Source organism: Nomascus leucogenys, chromosome X (assembly GCF_006542625.1).
Source record: "Nomascus leucogenys isolate Asia chromosome X, Asia_NLE_v1, whole genome shotgun sequence".
NCBI lineage: Eukaryota > Metazoa > Chordata > Mammalia > Primates > Hylobatidae > Nomascus > Nomascus leucogenys.
Window position 1 is genome coordinate 66429531 of NC_044406.1, and position 13999 is coordinate 66443529.

General features: G+C 36.4%; 1 protein-coding gene across 2 annotated transcripts in view; it reads right to left on the reverse strand.

Annotated features, from left to right (window-relative positions):
- Positions 1–215: 215 nt before the first annotated feature.
- Positions 216–13999, reverse strand: part of ZDHHC15 (zinc finger DHHC-type containing 15) — a 173617-nt gene continuing 159833 nt past the window's right edge. For both annotated transcript variants that reach the window (XM_003268985.4, XM_003268984.4), the window contains 2 exons: positions 10850–10928; positions 216–4737 (listed from right to left, as the gene is read on the reverse strand). In XM_003268985.4, coding sequence (XP_003269033.1) covers positions 10882–10928 — 47 coding nt within the window. In that variant the 3' untranslated portion in view covers positions 216–4737; positions 10850–10881. The remainder of the gene's footprint in view (positions 4738–10849; positions 10929–13999) is intronic.

The following is a 13999-nucleotide window of genomic DNA, read 5'->3' on the forward strand; positions in this document are numbered from 1 at the left end:
TAAGACAGAAATACTGAACGCATGGAAGGGGCTGTTCAGATGGTGAGGTGTTACAGAGGAGTCTACATACCACACATACCAATCAACCTGAGTGAATAAACGTCACTATACCCCTGTGAAATTAGATGTATAGAAACTTCCTTAGAGTAGTCTGAAACTTTAGGGTTTGTCAACATTGTTTAACAAAACCACAATTTAGGAAAAAAAAACAACAATTATATGTATATACTTTTAATGAAGGATATAGGAAGATAAAGCTGGCCAGCATTTGTCAATATTTCTGCACCAAGACACATGGTTTTAAGAATACTATATACAATCATTTTGAGCAGATTGGTGGGAAAAATAATTGTAGCAGATTGGCAACTTGTGCTTAACTACCGAGGTCTCCTTTTCTGGCACTCTAATATAGTTCATATATTACCAAGACCCACTGCCAGCTTTCCTTCTGTGTTCCTTCACTGATTAAGCCAGCAGAGTGAAAGTAATTATTCCTTGAATGCATCTTATCTAATTTTTTTTTTCCTTTAATGCAATTCCCTACTAACAATCTATTTCCTGATATATTGAACTCATTGTTGGTTTTAACTCATTCTGCTGATGGCTGTGTACCATCCTGCTAAAAAGAACACATTTAATGGTTTTGAACACTGTGCAGGACACAGACCTAGCCCTTTTAGGGAAGTAAACAGTCATGGGTTGCATGCTACTAGGAGCCACCCATTCATTATTATATTATATAATACCCACATGCAAAAGGCTACAATTTAATATGGTACATTACAGCTATGGTTAAAGAAATGCAGATGTACCATAACTCATCAACCAATTCCTAACGAGATGGAACTCTAAGAATATGGATCTTGTCCAAGGGCCTGACAATCTCATTAGATACCCCCTGTGCTTCTCCATAGAATGTCTTCCGTACCGAATCTCTTAGCTACTCTGAGAGCAGAGATTCTGGAATGTATAAATTGAATGTTCTTCACATGCTGTGATTCTTAGACTCTTTTTCTAAAAGGAGAAAACAGATAATCATTCTTTTAAATTAAAGTATTTGCTTCTGCTGAACAGGCAGCCTGCTTTGGAGAAAATGTGTGTGTGTGTGTGTGTGTGTGTGTGTGTGTGTGTGTGTACATGTGCATACATGTATGTAGATATGTGTGATGAGAGGTGAAAAGAATAGGCTTTCAATGACTGTTACATTCCTATGAATTTGGGCCCTGTTAAATTTTAGGATCATGTTACAATAATGTATAATATTCAATATTCTTAAAACTGACTTGATAGGATTGTGCTTAAATCTCCATTAACCTCAATGTCTATACTTTGTGCAATTTGGCATAAACATGGAGTGCATTCTTTACCTTGGCAATGTCTGCCCTGAGATTGGGCTCTACAGTGCCACAGGAGGTAATGGCACTGGTTGATGCCACATAGTGTGAAAAATATGTGTCACATGGGGCTAGTAGGGGAAAGAGGCACATATTGCATTCTTCTCACATAGAAAGTAAGAGTTGTACAAATTGCATACTTTTCAGATTTTTGACAAAATGTGACTCTTTCAGAATGTGATCCTGTTGTAATTACTCTCAAAATTCTAACTGCTCCATGATAATTCCAGTCCTGGGAAGCCAAGTTACTTTAACCGTGTACTGAACATGGTAACTGTGAGCCCTGCAAAAGACAGACAGCTGTGTTCCATTGGGGACCACTTAATCTCTTTTCCCCTTAATTTTTCCAGCTGTACCATGGGGAACAATTTTTTTATTCTGTCTCTTTCTGAGGACACTGTTGGAGTGAATGGAAGAACATTAACAAAGTGCTCTAAGTCCTGCAAGAACAAATCAGCAATAAGAGCATGGACAAAAGAATGGAGTACACTATTTTGCTTAGAAATACTGTATGGTTAAATTTTTCATTCCAGTCCTATAATTAAAGACATATAAGAGCACTAGAAAGTTACATAGCACCCTTCAGCAGTAGGATCCTAACAATGAGTATCTTCATTTTGCAAACGGAGAAAATGAGTATCAATGATTAGGGAATGAGATTCCACTGAGGTTATTGGACAGGGATCCAAAGAAAACCAAGCAAAGAAGCCAGATCAGGGTGTGCTAATTATTAAACAAAACTCTGTATTCTTGATTAATAATCAACCAGTTGGGTACCTATGTACATTAGTCAATACTCAAATGATCCATGGATGGAGATATTATCAGAGTCTATAAACCAATCAGACTAAAATGCTAAGATAGGAATAGGGTTTCTTTTTATCTCTGAGCCCCCTGGTAAAACCCTGATTTATTTGGCCTTTTTTTTTTTTTTTTTTTTTTTGAGACAGAGTTTCACTCTTATTGCCCAGGCTGGAGTGCAATGGCACGATCTCAGCTCACCACAACCTCCACCTCCCAGGTTCAACCGATTCTCCTGCCTCAGCCTCCTGACTAGCTGGGATTACAGTCATGCGCCACCACTCCTGGCTAATTTTTGTATTTTTAGTAGAGATGGGGTTTCTCCATGTTGGTCAGGCTGGTCTTGAACTCCCAACCTCAGGTGATCCGGCCGCCTTGGGCTCCCAAAGTGTTGGGATTACAGGCGTGAGCCACTGCGCCCAGCCTTATTTGGCCTTTTAAAGACAGTGTAAATCTGTAAGACATTAAACAATCAGCTTTGCATTATAGCTTTCCTGAGCTTTACCCCTCCGGAACATCCTTATAGTTAACTGACACTATATTTTGTGACTTGACTTCTGTGGGAGCTGAGTGCTGATACACCCTATGCATCAAAGAAGTTCTTGATGTTTTTCTGACTTTGAATCATTGTTAACAGCTGCTCTGCCTGAATGCTTGGCAGAAGATGATTGATGGGAAAGAGGAAGATTACTTTGAGGCCTACTTGCTGTGTAGTAAGTAAAGGCCATACATGTAGAAAAAGGTGCATATCTATATGAATAGAAGACAAGGCTTGTCTGTCATAAAACCATGGGGATGGCCAAATAAGCTTTCAAGAAAAACCCAAACAAGAGAGTATTTTGAGAAAGAGTGTAAGGGGAAATTTTTTTTCCATCTGAATATATAAGATTTCATCATGAAATCCAGTGTGTGAATAGTCATCTAGGCTGCTTTTTAGCTTCTGAGTTTGAGAAACAGTCACTAGCCCTAATAAGTGTAGTCATGTCTAGTATTCTCTCAAATGTAATGCTGACCACAATCCATTTAATTTATGCCAAAAGTCTCACCTTGGCCAAATTACCTAGGGGTCCAGATGAACAGGTTTTGTTGTTGCTTTAAGTAGCTGGATTGTTCACTTTCTCAGCTCCACTGGAACCCCAACACTAAATTGTGTCAGGCAACTCTTTTTTACTCAAACATATTTCAGGGAAGATAAATTAGTAAGCCAAACCATCCCTCCAGAAACTCAATTCCTTGATACCTGTAAGATGCTTCTAAATTCCACTGATCTCTAAAAGAGTTGGAGCTTTTATTGTCAGCAGCTGGGCACTAGACTGCTGGATGAAAAAATGAAAGACATCAATACTCTTAAGATATTATTATTGTAAAGAAGAAGTACTAGTATTCTCACTCATTGATTCAGGCACTAGGACTAAAAGAAAGGCTGATTATAAATAAATGGGGAAATTGATGCAAACTGTATTAATGCCTTAGCTACTACTGAAGCTAAAAAAAGAAGAAAGAATTGGCATATTACTATTTGGTTATCACTGTCTGTACAATAGCCCCTGCTACGAAAACACAGCTCTTTAGTGCTAATCCTCAAGCTAATGTCAGCTGTGAAACTTTACCTTTATGAAAGGCAGTGAAATTAAACCTGAAAATTACTCTGAAAACCCTTAACAAAACCTACGGGCCATAACTTAGGCTTATGGATTTTCTTTCGTCATAAAATAACTCATAAAGGCTAAAATAAAACTAGGTAGCAGATAAATGAATAAAAGTAATTGGAGAATTTTACCACACCCTGACAAAAAAGTCTTTAAAACACTGGTTATTATGTTTAATAAAGTTTATGTCCTGAATTTGATCTTCTTGAGTAGCTGTGGTGCTTTCAGGAACATTTGTGACAGAACAGGTTTTACATTGTTGTTCAAGTTCCAATTTGAGGACCTTGGTCACAGTGTACTGATTCACCCTCCCAAATTTTAGATACTTACTTGATATAGCGATGGTTCAAAGTCTAGCAAACATTTAAGTTGCTATTTGGAGGAAAAGCATAATTAAACAAAGGCCTCAAGTTTTTAGCCTTGATTTTCACACTATAGCAGAATTTTGTATAGATATGCTGTACATGTTCACAAAAGCACATGCACACAAGCAGCAAATGTAGTTTGATTCCCTTCAACACCAAAAAGGCCCTATATATGTGATTAATAATCTTTGTGGGGGAATTAAAGACTCTAAGGAAATTTTCTGAATTTCCTTTTACCTGATAACATGAATGAAAGGATATATTTTACATTTAGGCTTTCATGCACTCGGGGAGGGGAAATGAAGAAACAAAAAAAATTGGCTTGAATTAACTGCTACCAAATTCCAAATTGGATTTCAGTCACTAAACTAAATAACATAAAGTCCAGAAACATTTACACAGCAAGTATTTGATGGAATTCTTTCAAATTTTGAAGCTTTCAATCCAACACGGTGACTTATTTTGAAGATTACAATGATTTCCAACATTGAACTCTGTAAGCCTCATGGGAGGCAGAGATGGTGAGTCCTGGGAATGAAGAGAAGAAATTCACAGATGAGCTGAACAACTGTAAATATTCATGTGGTAACACCCACTTGACAATAATATGCAACCATTAAAATTACATTTATGAAGAGTATAGATCAGCACTGAAAAATGTTAAGTGAAAAAGGCAGGATATAAAATTATATATACAATGCTATATTTTTAACCCCCCAAATTATATTTGGAATAAGAGACTGAGGAAATACACTGAACTATTGAAAGTGGTGGATTCATGGGTAATTTTTTTTCATTTCTCTACCTTCTACTTGCATTTTCCACATTTTCTTTAGTAAATATATAATTTGATACTTCAAAAATACTATTTTTGAAATTCACATGGAAATAACAAGAGCTTTGAAATTGGGCAATTATGAATCTGAATTCTAGCTTTGCCTCTTATCTCCATAACTCTAGAAAAATAATGTCAATGGATCTTAGTTTGCTCATCTGTAAAACTGGTATAATATAATCTGCCTGAAACAATATCTGGCATATAGTAGGCCCTCAAGTAGCTATTTGTTTAAGCTTTCTGGAAAATGATTTGGCCTTATTAATTGACCCTTTAAAAAATTCATACCAGTAATTTTGCTTCCAGGATTCTATCTTATGGAAATGATTATAAATGAGGAGAAAGATTTATGTTTAGTGATATTATTCACAACCTTATAATGATGGAAAATTGGATAACATATCTTATTAAATTTATTTTTATTTTTAATTTTTATGGGTACAAAGTAGGTATATATATTTATGTATTACATGAGCTATTTTGATACATGCATACAATGCATAATCATCACATTTTGGTAAATGAGGTATCCATAACCTCAAGCATTTATCCTTTGTGTTACCAACAATCCAGTTATACTTTTATAGTTATTTTAAAATGTACAATTAAATTATTTTTGACTATAGTTACCCTATTGCCCAAGCAAATACTAGGTCTTATTCATTCATTCATTTTTTTTTTTTTGTAGCCATTAACAATCCCCAATTCCCCTCCAGCACTCACCCTTCCACTACCCTTCCCAGCCTCTGGTAATCATCATTCTACTCTCTAACTCCATGAGTTCAATTGTTTTAATTTTTATCTCCCACAGATAAGTGGACATGGATGAAGCTGGAAACCATCATTCTCAGCAAACTAACACAGGAACAGAAAACCAAACACCACATGTTCTCACTCATAAGTGGGAGGTGAACAATGAGAACACATGGACACAGGGAGGGGAACATCACACACTGGGGCATGTCGGGGGTTGGGGGGCTAGGTTTGGGATAGCATTGAGGAGAAATACCTAATGTAGATATACCACGGGTTGATGGGTGCAGCAAACCACCATGGCACATGTATACCTATGTATCAAACCTGCACGTTCTGCACATGTATCCCAGAAGTTAAAGTACAATTTAAAAAAAGGGAACTTCCTTAATCTGATAAAGCTATCTAGAAAGAATGAGAGAGTGAGCATCTACCACACACAGGGACAGGATAGAAAAATAGTTCATTAAAAAAAAATTCTATGCCTACCATATGACTTAGCTATCTCACTCCTTGGTATTTACCCAAGCACAGGTTCACACAAAGTCTTGGTCACAAATGTTTATAGCAGCTTTATGTGTATGAGCAAAAAGCTAGAAACACTTCTGATATCCATTAATAGATGGAAAAGTAAATTTGAGTGTTTGTGTGTGTATCCAGTGGAGTACTACTCATCAATAAAAAGAAATGAATTATTCTTACACACAGCAACAAAGGTGAATCTCAATTATGCTGAGTGGAAGAAACCAGACAAAACAAAAAAAATACATTTGTACAGATCTACTTGTTTAAAATTCTAGAAAATGAAAACTGATAGTAATGAAATAAATCAGTGGTTGCCTGGTGATGGCACAGGGGTTATTTATAAAAGCGCAGAAGAAAACTTTTGGGAGAGATGGATATATTCATTATTTTGATTGTAGCAATGGTTTCACAGATGTAAACATATTTCAAAACTCACCAGATTGTATATTATAAAAGTACATAGTTTTTTTGTAGTATAAAGGCACAAAACTGCAGAACAATAAAATTAAAGTACAAGTTTCTTTGAATTAAAAAAGTATGAGATTTTAATGTTTTTATACATGTTTCCAAGTTGCACTCAAAAAATGATCTATGAATTTAAACTTACATCAGCATTGTATAAGAACATCTGTTTCAGCATGTCCTTGCCTACAATAGGTACTGTAATTTGTAAAAATTGGCTGACTTAATAGATAAAAATTAGTATTTTAGGTTATTTTAATTTGCATTTCTTTACGGTGAAGTTGAACAAGTTTAATGTTTATTTTTCATTTTAATTTCTAATTTGTTGATTGTTTGCATCCTTTGCCCATTTTCTTTTTACAAAATTTTAAAATAATTTCATCTTTTATTTTAGATTCAGGGGTACATGTGCAGGTTCGTTAGATGGGTATATTGTGTGATGCTGAGGTTTGGGGTATAGATCCCATCACCTAGGTAGTGAGCCTAGTACCCAATAGGTAGTTTTTCAACCCACCCCCTTCTGTCCTTCCCCAACTAGTAGTCTGCAGTGTCTATTGTTGCCATCTTTGTTTCCATGTGTACTCAATGTTTAGCTCCCATTTATGAGTGAGAACATGCATTATTTGGTTTCCTGTTTCTGTGTTAATTTTCTTAGGATTATGGCCTCCAGCTGCATCCATGTTGTGGAAAAGGATAAGATTTCATTATTTTTTATGGCTGTGTAGTATCCATCATATATATGTACCACATTTTCTTTGTCCAGTCCTCTGTTGATGGACACCTAGGTCTTCGCTGCTGTGAATAGTGCTGTGATGAACATAATGTACATGTCTTTTTGTTAGAAGCATTTATTTTCCTTGGGTATATACCCAGTAATGGGATTGCTGGGTGGCATGGCAGTTCTGTTTTAAGTGTTTTTGAGAAATCTTGAAACTGCTTTCCACAGTGGCTGGACTAATTTACATTCCCATCAACAGTGTATAAGCATACCCTTTTCTCTGGAGCTTCACTAGCATCTGTTATTTTTTGACTTTTTAATAATAGCCATTCTGACTGGTGTGAGATAGTAAGTACCTCATTGTGGTTTGGATTTGCATTTCTCTGATGATTAGTGATGATGAGCATTTTTTTCATATGTTTGTTGGCTGCTTGTATGTCTTCATTTGAGAAACGTCTGTTCATCATGTCCTTTGCCCATTTTTAATGGGGTTATTTGTTTTTTTTTGCTTGTTAAGTTCCCTATAGATTCTGGATATTAAACTTTTGTCAGATGCATTGTTTGCAAATATTTTCTCCCATTCTGTAGATTGTTTTTACTACTGATAATTTCTTTTGCTGTGCAGAATCTCTTTAGCTTAATTAGGTCCCACTTGTCAATTTTTGTTTCTGTTGCAATTGCTTTTGGGGACTTGGCCAAAAATTCTTTGCCAAGGCCAATGTTGAGAAGGGTATTTCCTAGGGTTGCTTCTAGGATTTTTATAGTTTGAAGTCTTACATTTAAGTCTTTCATCCATCTTGAGTTAATGTTTGCATATGGAGAAAAGTAAGGGTCCAGTTTCAGTCTTCTGCATATGGCTAGCCAGTTATCCCAGCACCATTAATTGAATAGAGAGTTCTTTCCTCATTGCTTGCTTTTGTTGCTTTGTCCATTTTCTAACTGTTGTGTTTTTCTTTTGTTTACTGATTGGCAAGAGCTTTGTAAATTAAGCATATTAAATTTTGTGTGTTGTATAGTTTGCAAATATTTTTCAAGTTTGTCTTTTCATTTTGAAGAAAATATAATCTAGAATAAGTACATTTTTGGGGTAAAAATTATGGCAATAATTTTTTATATACAAAATTTAGAGGCAAATGAAAAAATTAGCATTGATTCTAAGTTTTAAACACATGGGATTTATTTTTTCTTTCATCTTTTTTATTTAAAAAACTTCAAAAGAAAATGAAGGGAAATATATATTAAATAATTACTTGGACATATATAATATATTAATGCATTCTTCTACTGATAGACATTCAGGTTGCTTTCAGTTTGGAGCTTTTTACAAATATCACTGTAGTAATTATCTACATACAGTTTAAAAAATTCTTCATATCTTAATAAGTTTTAAAAGGTTTCTCCCACTCTTCCCTCCTGTGTTCCCAAGTACTTTTCTATTATTATCAGAATATGAGGCCCGGCACGGTGGCTAATCCCAACACTTTGGGAGGCCGAGGTGGACAGATCACTTGAGGTCAGGAGTTAGACACAAGCCTGGCCAACAGGGAGAAACCCCATCTCTACCAAAAATACGAAAAGTAGCCGGGCGTGGTGGCACACACCTGTAATCCCAGCTACTTGGGTTCTGAGGCAGAAGAATCACTTGAACCTGGGAGGTAGAGGTTGCAGTGAGCCGAGATCACACCACTGCACTCCAACCTGGGCGACAGAGTGAGACTCCATCTCAAAAAAAAAAAAAATGTATATATATATATATGAGTTTATTTATACAAAATGAATCACTTTATTAATATATTTGGACAGAGTGCCCTGTAAAAGGCATAAGGCATTGCTTGAAGGCAATTTTGCTTATCTAGGGAAGCATATAAAAAATGCATTTCAAAGTTCCTTAGCATATTAAAGGTCCTGATAAAATACTGCACAAAAATACTAGGTTCCATGATATGCACAAAAAAGAAAGGATCCAGCAGTTAAATAAAATTTAAGGGACCGCTACAACCTCCTTTTGGTGAGCCACAAAACTCAATAGTGTAGTAAAACCCCTGAGAATTCCTACACTAAAGCCAACTTTCTAATTTTGCTTATATAGGGTTTTATAAATTTATTTACCAGATAATTTTTCTTCCCTTTAACATCTGTTACCATGCCAAAGTAGTAGTGTTTCCCCTAGGAAAATACTAAAATAAAATAGATTAGCACCACAGATAACCCAAATCTAGATATTACTATCATATAAGTTGTCTTACCTAAACATCAAACATTTCATCAGGGCTTTGGATAAGGAAACAGACTTAGTTCTCTCCTTTTTTAATCTTTGATAATAAATAAAGACACATCACAAATAACTCAGATTTTGAAATGTAGTGCCATGGTGGAAATAGCATGCTTTGAGGTCAGATAGACCTAAGTTACAATCCTAGGTTGGCTACTTACTATATATGCAGCCTTGGATAAGTGATTTAACCTCTCTGCATATCAGTTTTCTCATAAGTAAAATGGGAATAGTAACATTCATCTTACAGTTGATGTGAGGATTAAATAAGATCATATATATCAAGTACACAGCAAAGTGGTTGGCATATACGAAGTTTTATACAATATGTACACTTGTACAGAGCAGAATTTCTGTAAGGGAAAGAACTGAAGACCTGGGAACCCACGAACAGATTGATAAGCTTCTGAATAATTGCTAGCTTTTTTCATGAGAATAAGATTAGAAGTTTCATCAGATCAGAGCTATAAGCTCCATGGTATTTCTATTACTAACATTCTTTTAATATTTAATTACACTGGGTTTATACCTGTGAGTGTTGCAAAAAGAAGGTCGTTGAGCTTTTCACTAGGCCAAAGAGAATCCCATGTGTAAAGTTGTCCGCCACTGCTTAACAAACTCATAGCATTTTAGGAGGGCTAGAGTGTAGGAAGGATGCTTTTTTGCCCTTAGTGGGTAAGAGTAGGTTATTAACTGACATAATGGAGTCAGGCAAAAGAAAGCTATTTGTAATCTGTACCATTTCAGAGACCTGGAATGAAACAGGAGGAGGCTCATAATTCACAGTATGAGAGTAAATAACCTTAATGGAATGTTTGGGTGTCTGGATCCCCGGAGTTTTTTTCAGCACAAGTGACATAAGTGTGAGTTTGCAGGGAATAAGGGCATCTTTTTTTTCAGTACACTGCCAAGGGAAATTATGTATAGAACTTCTGCTTATGCATGCATTACAAGAGTGAAGAATTTAAAATCTTTTTCACCCAGGATAAGAACTTATTTCTTTTCTAGTTCTTCTCCCAAGCCTTGTTCTTAGCAGTCCAGGTGCCACTGTATGTGTCTCCCTCAGAATACTGACCTGTCTGAGAGATGCAGGAAATGTGAAAACTGCTATGTTTCTGTTTCCACAGCAAGAGATGATGAGCCTTCTGGATAATCTGCAAGGTTAAAACGTGAAGATGATCAAATGCCCCCGTGCCTTATATGGGTGGGTATTCATTCACTGGCAGTTTTCCTTCTTGTTCAATCTCTGCAGGCAACAGATACCTGCAAACCTCTAAAGACTGATGTGTAACACAGAAGCATTTGTAACCAGACATTCACATTCTAAGAACAGTCAGCCTGCTATGTTATGAACTAAGATCATTTATCAGCATTATCTGATCTATAATACTGGCTGGTATTTGACTTAAATAGCTATGATGACAGGTCAACATAATCTGACTTTAATGGAATGTTTTGCATCTTGCTACCCACAAAATTACTCTGTTTTGCTGTTATTCCACTGGACGTAATTGAGATAGCTATTACAGTACTTTAGGTGATGGTGTGTTTCTAAAAAACGAATGAGGTATCTAGAAGATAAGAGGCTTTGGGACTAACAAGCAACATCATTTATGGTACAAATGTTTTTGTTTCTGACCTCCAGCCTTTTGGGAGAGCACACTCTGAATCAGCTTGCTGAATGTACAGGTAATCACTTTTCTCATACTCACAGCATAATAATATACTTGGCATTTTGAGATAAAAAAATTGACTGTAGCCATCCCCTACAGTTTCTGCACAGTACAGTGTCTTTTATGTGCCATTCAGAGTGCTTTCTTAAGTGTGAAATCTAGATTCCCAAAGACAGAGGCCAGCCAGTCAATGTGAGTTATCCTTGCCACAGAAGGCTGCAAGCTCTCATGCCACTGAGTTAAACAGGCAGATTCCAGACACCAGGTTGCTTTCTTCCAGGAAAACTGGAAAAATAAAAGTGGCTCTGAGAATGTCTCTTTGGAATCATGACCCCATGGTAGGCCCAACATTCTGTCTTGTCTGGAATCCTAGCCTTAGGGTATTATTCCCTTTAAGTCTAGGCAGAAAGCAAATGTATTGGCCTAGGTCTTCAGTGAAAGATAAACAGAAAATAACTTTATGTTTATCAAATAAAGAGAAAAAGAGGTTGCAAGTGCTTAAGCATATATCTCATCTCGCCTACCCAACATTTCTACTAAGAAGGCAACTGAAAAATAGTGAAAGACAATTCTGAAAGTGCAATAAATTTCCTTGCCTGGCTGTTCCAAAGAAGTGATGCTAATTCTTTCAATGTTCACTCCTTGCTGATGGTTGGCTATTTCAGAATTTTTAGGTGTGGCTTGGTGATGAACCTTTCCAAAAGTTGGCTGTTTGGATTCTGCTTTTAGGATGCTTTTACCTTTTCCTACTGCAACGTACACTCTTATTTGGCACACAAAATTTTTCCTCCAAGCAATTATTTCAATTAAAATCCTGCTCTTGTAGACACTGAGGCTTGAGTTGAAAACCCAATTATCAACTTTGGTTTCACTCCGAGGGTAAGATTAAGCTAAGGCTGCAAAGGTAGCTCACCGGGTGAGGACTAAATTAAAAAAGGAAGATACCTAAAAACAAATCAGGCTCTGGGTAATAGAAGACAAACACAGAATTTAGGGAGTCAATTCACCTTCACCTCCTACCATCTGCACCTATACTGCTTCCCCCAACTACACCTGCCCTTGCTGCCTATGTAGTAGTAATTTCACTTACTCAATATATGTCTACTTGAACCAGGAATGATGTTATTTTAGTCTCAGTGTGTGCTAGTTAAGCTCTGGCTCTCTTCCTAGATCTCCTGTACTTTAAAACTCTAGGTTTTCACATAAACCCTTGATGCTATGTGAAGTGACTTTGGCAGTATATGTACACTTCTTTCTAGCCATTGGTTCTCAGAGATTGGGAAGAGCAGAGCAAATGACACAATGGAGTCTGGGAAAACTCAGGTTGGGTCACCACTGCTTTATGACTTTATATAAGTCACATTACCTCCCCAGCCTCAGCTTTTTCATCTGTAAAATAGAGGCAATACTCTTTCATTCATAGCATTTTTGGGATACTCTACCCCAAACTATGAGCACTGTATAATGTTCTATTCTTGACCCTCTGGCTTTCTCTTCCCCATTTATTTCCTTGTCCATGTGGATGCATGTCAACACTGCTTAGGTGATTACTAGTTTTACATTTTATCTTCTTTCCCTAGTTTTATTCTCTCCTTGTTGATTCCTCTTTACCTCCATGGATTTAACTGCCATCTCTATACAAATGACTCCCAGATCTCTCTAGTTAGTGGTATTATTTCCAGATACTTAAAATGTCTCTTGGCTTTGATCATTCCTCTCAATTTATAGTGTTAGTACCACTCATGAATCCATTGCAACACATGCACAGTTTTTTGTTGTTCTTTTCAGTTCTTGTCTCTCTAAATTCCAATCCATCCTGCATACTAGCACCCAAGTAATCTTTCTAAAATTAATCTTTCTTTATATCAATATATCACTCAAGATCATAAACTTAATAGCTATTTTCTATTGTATCAAGTCTATAAAACCCTCTATCATCTGGCCGTATCTTACCTCTCTAAGACTATAGCCCACAACCACAATGTCCACCCTATGCTTCAGTGTTCTTACCACATTCATGTTGTAACTCTGACCTGGAATGCTAATTCCTTCTTCTAGCATCTATCATGATGTTTTCCATCCTAATAACACCTAGCTTAAGTCCTGCCTCATCTTCAAAACTTTCACCAGAATAGCCCACTTTCCTGGAATGCTAATTCCTTCTTCCTAGCATCTATCCTTATGTTTCTCATTCCAATAACATCTAGCTTAAGTCCTGCCTCATCCTCAGAACTCTCACCAGAATAGCCCACTTCCCCCCTTTACTGATATACTCAGCTTTAAACATCACTAACAATCACACAATTTCCACATGTATCACACATTGCTTAACGCAGAGCTAAGCCTATATTAGGTGTGTAATTAGTAGCATCATTTTTATGGCAATGAGCACACCAAGTCTTATGTTAGATTGTCTTTCCCTGCAATTGCAAACTCCTTGAGGACAGAGGCCACCCTTTATTTATCTTTCTGTCCCTCTACAGGGCCTTTTGATATGTACCTTCAGGAAATGCTTTACGAATTGAACTAATTGATTAGAGACTTGCCTTATT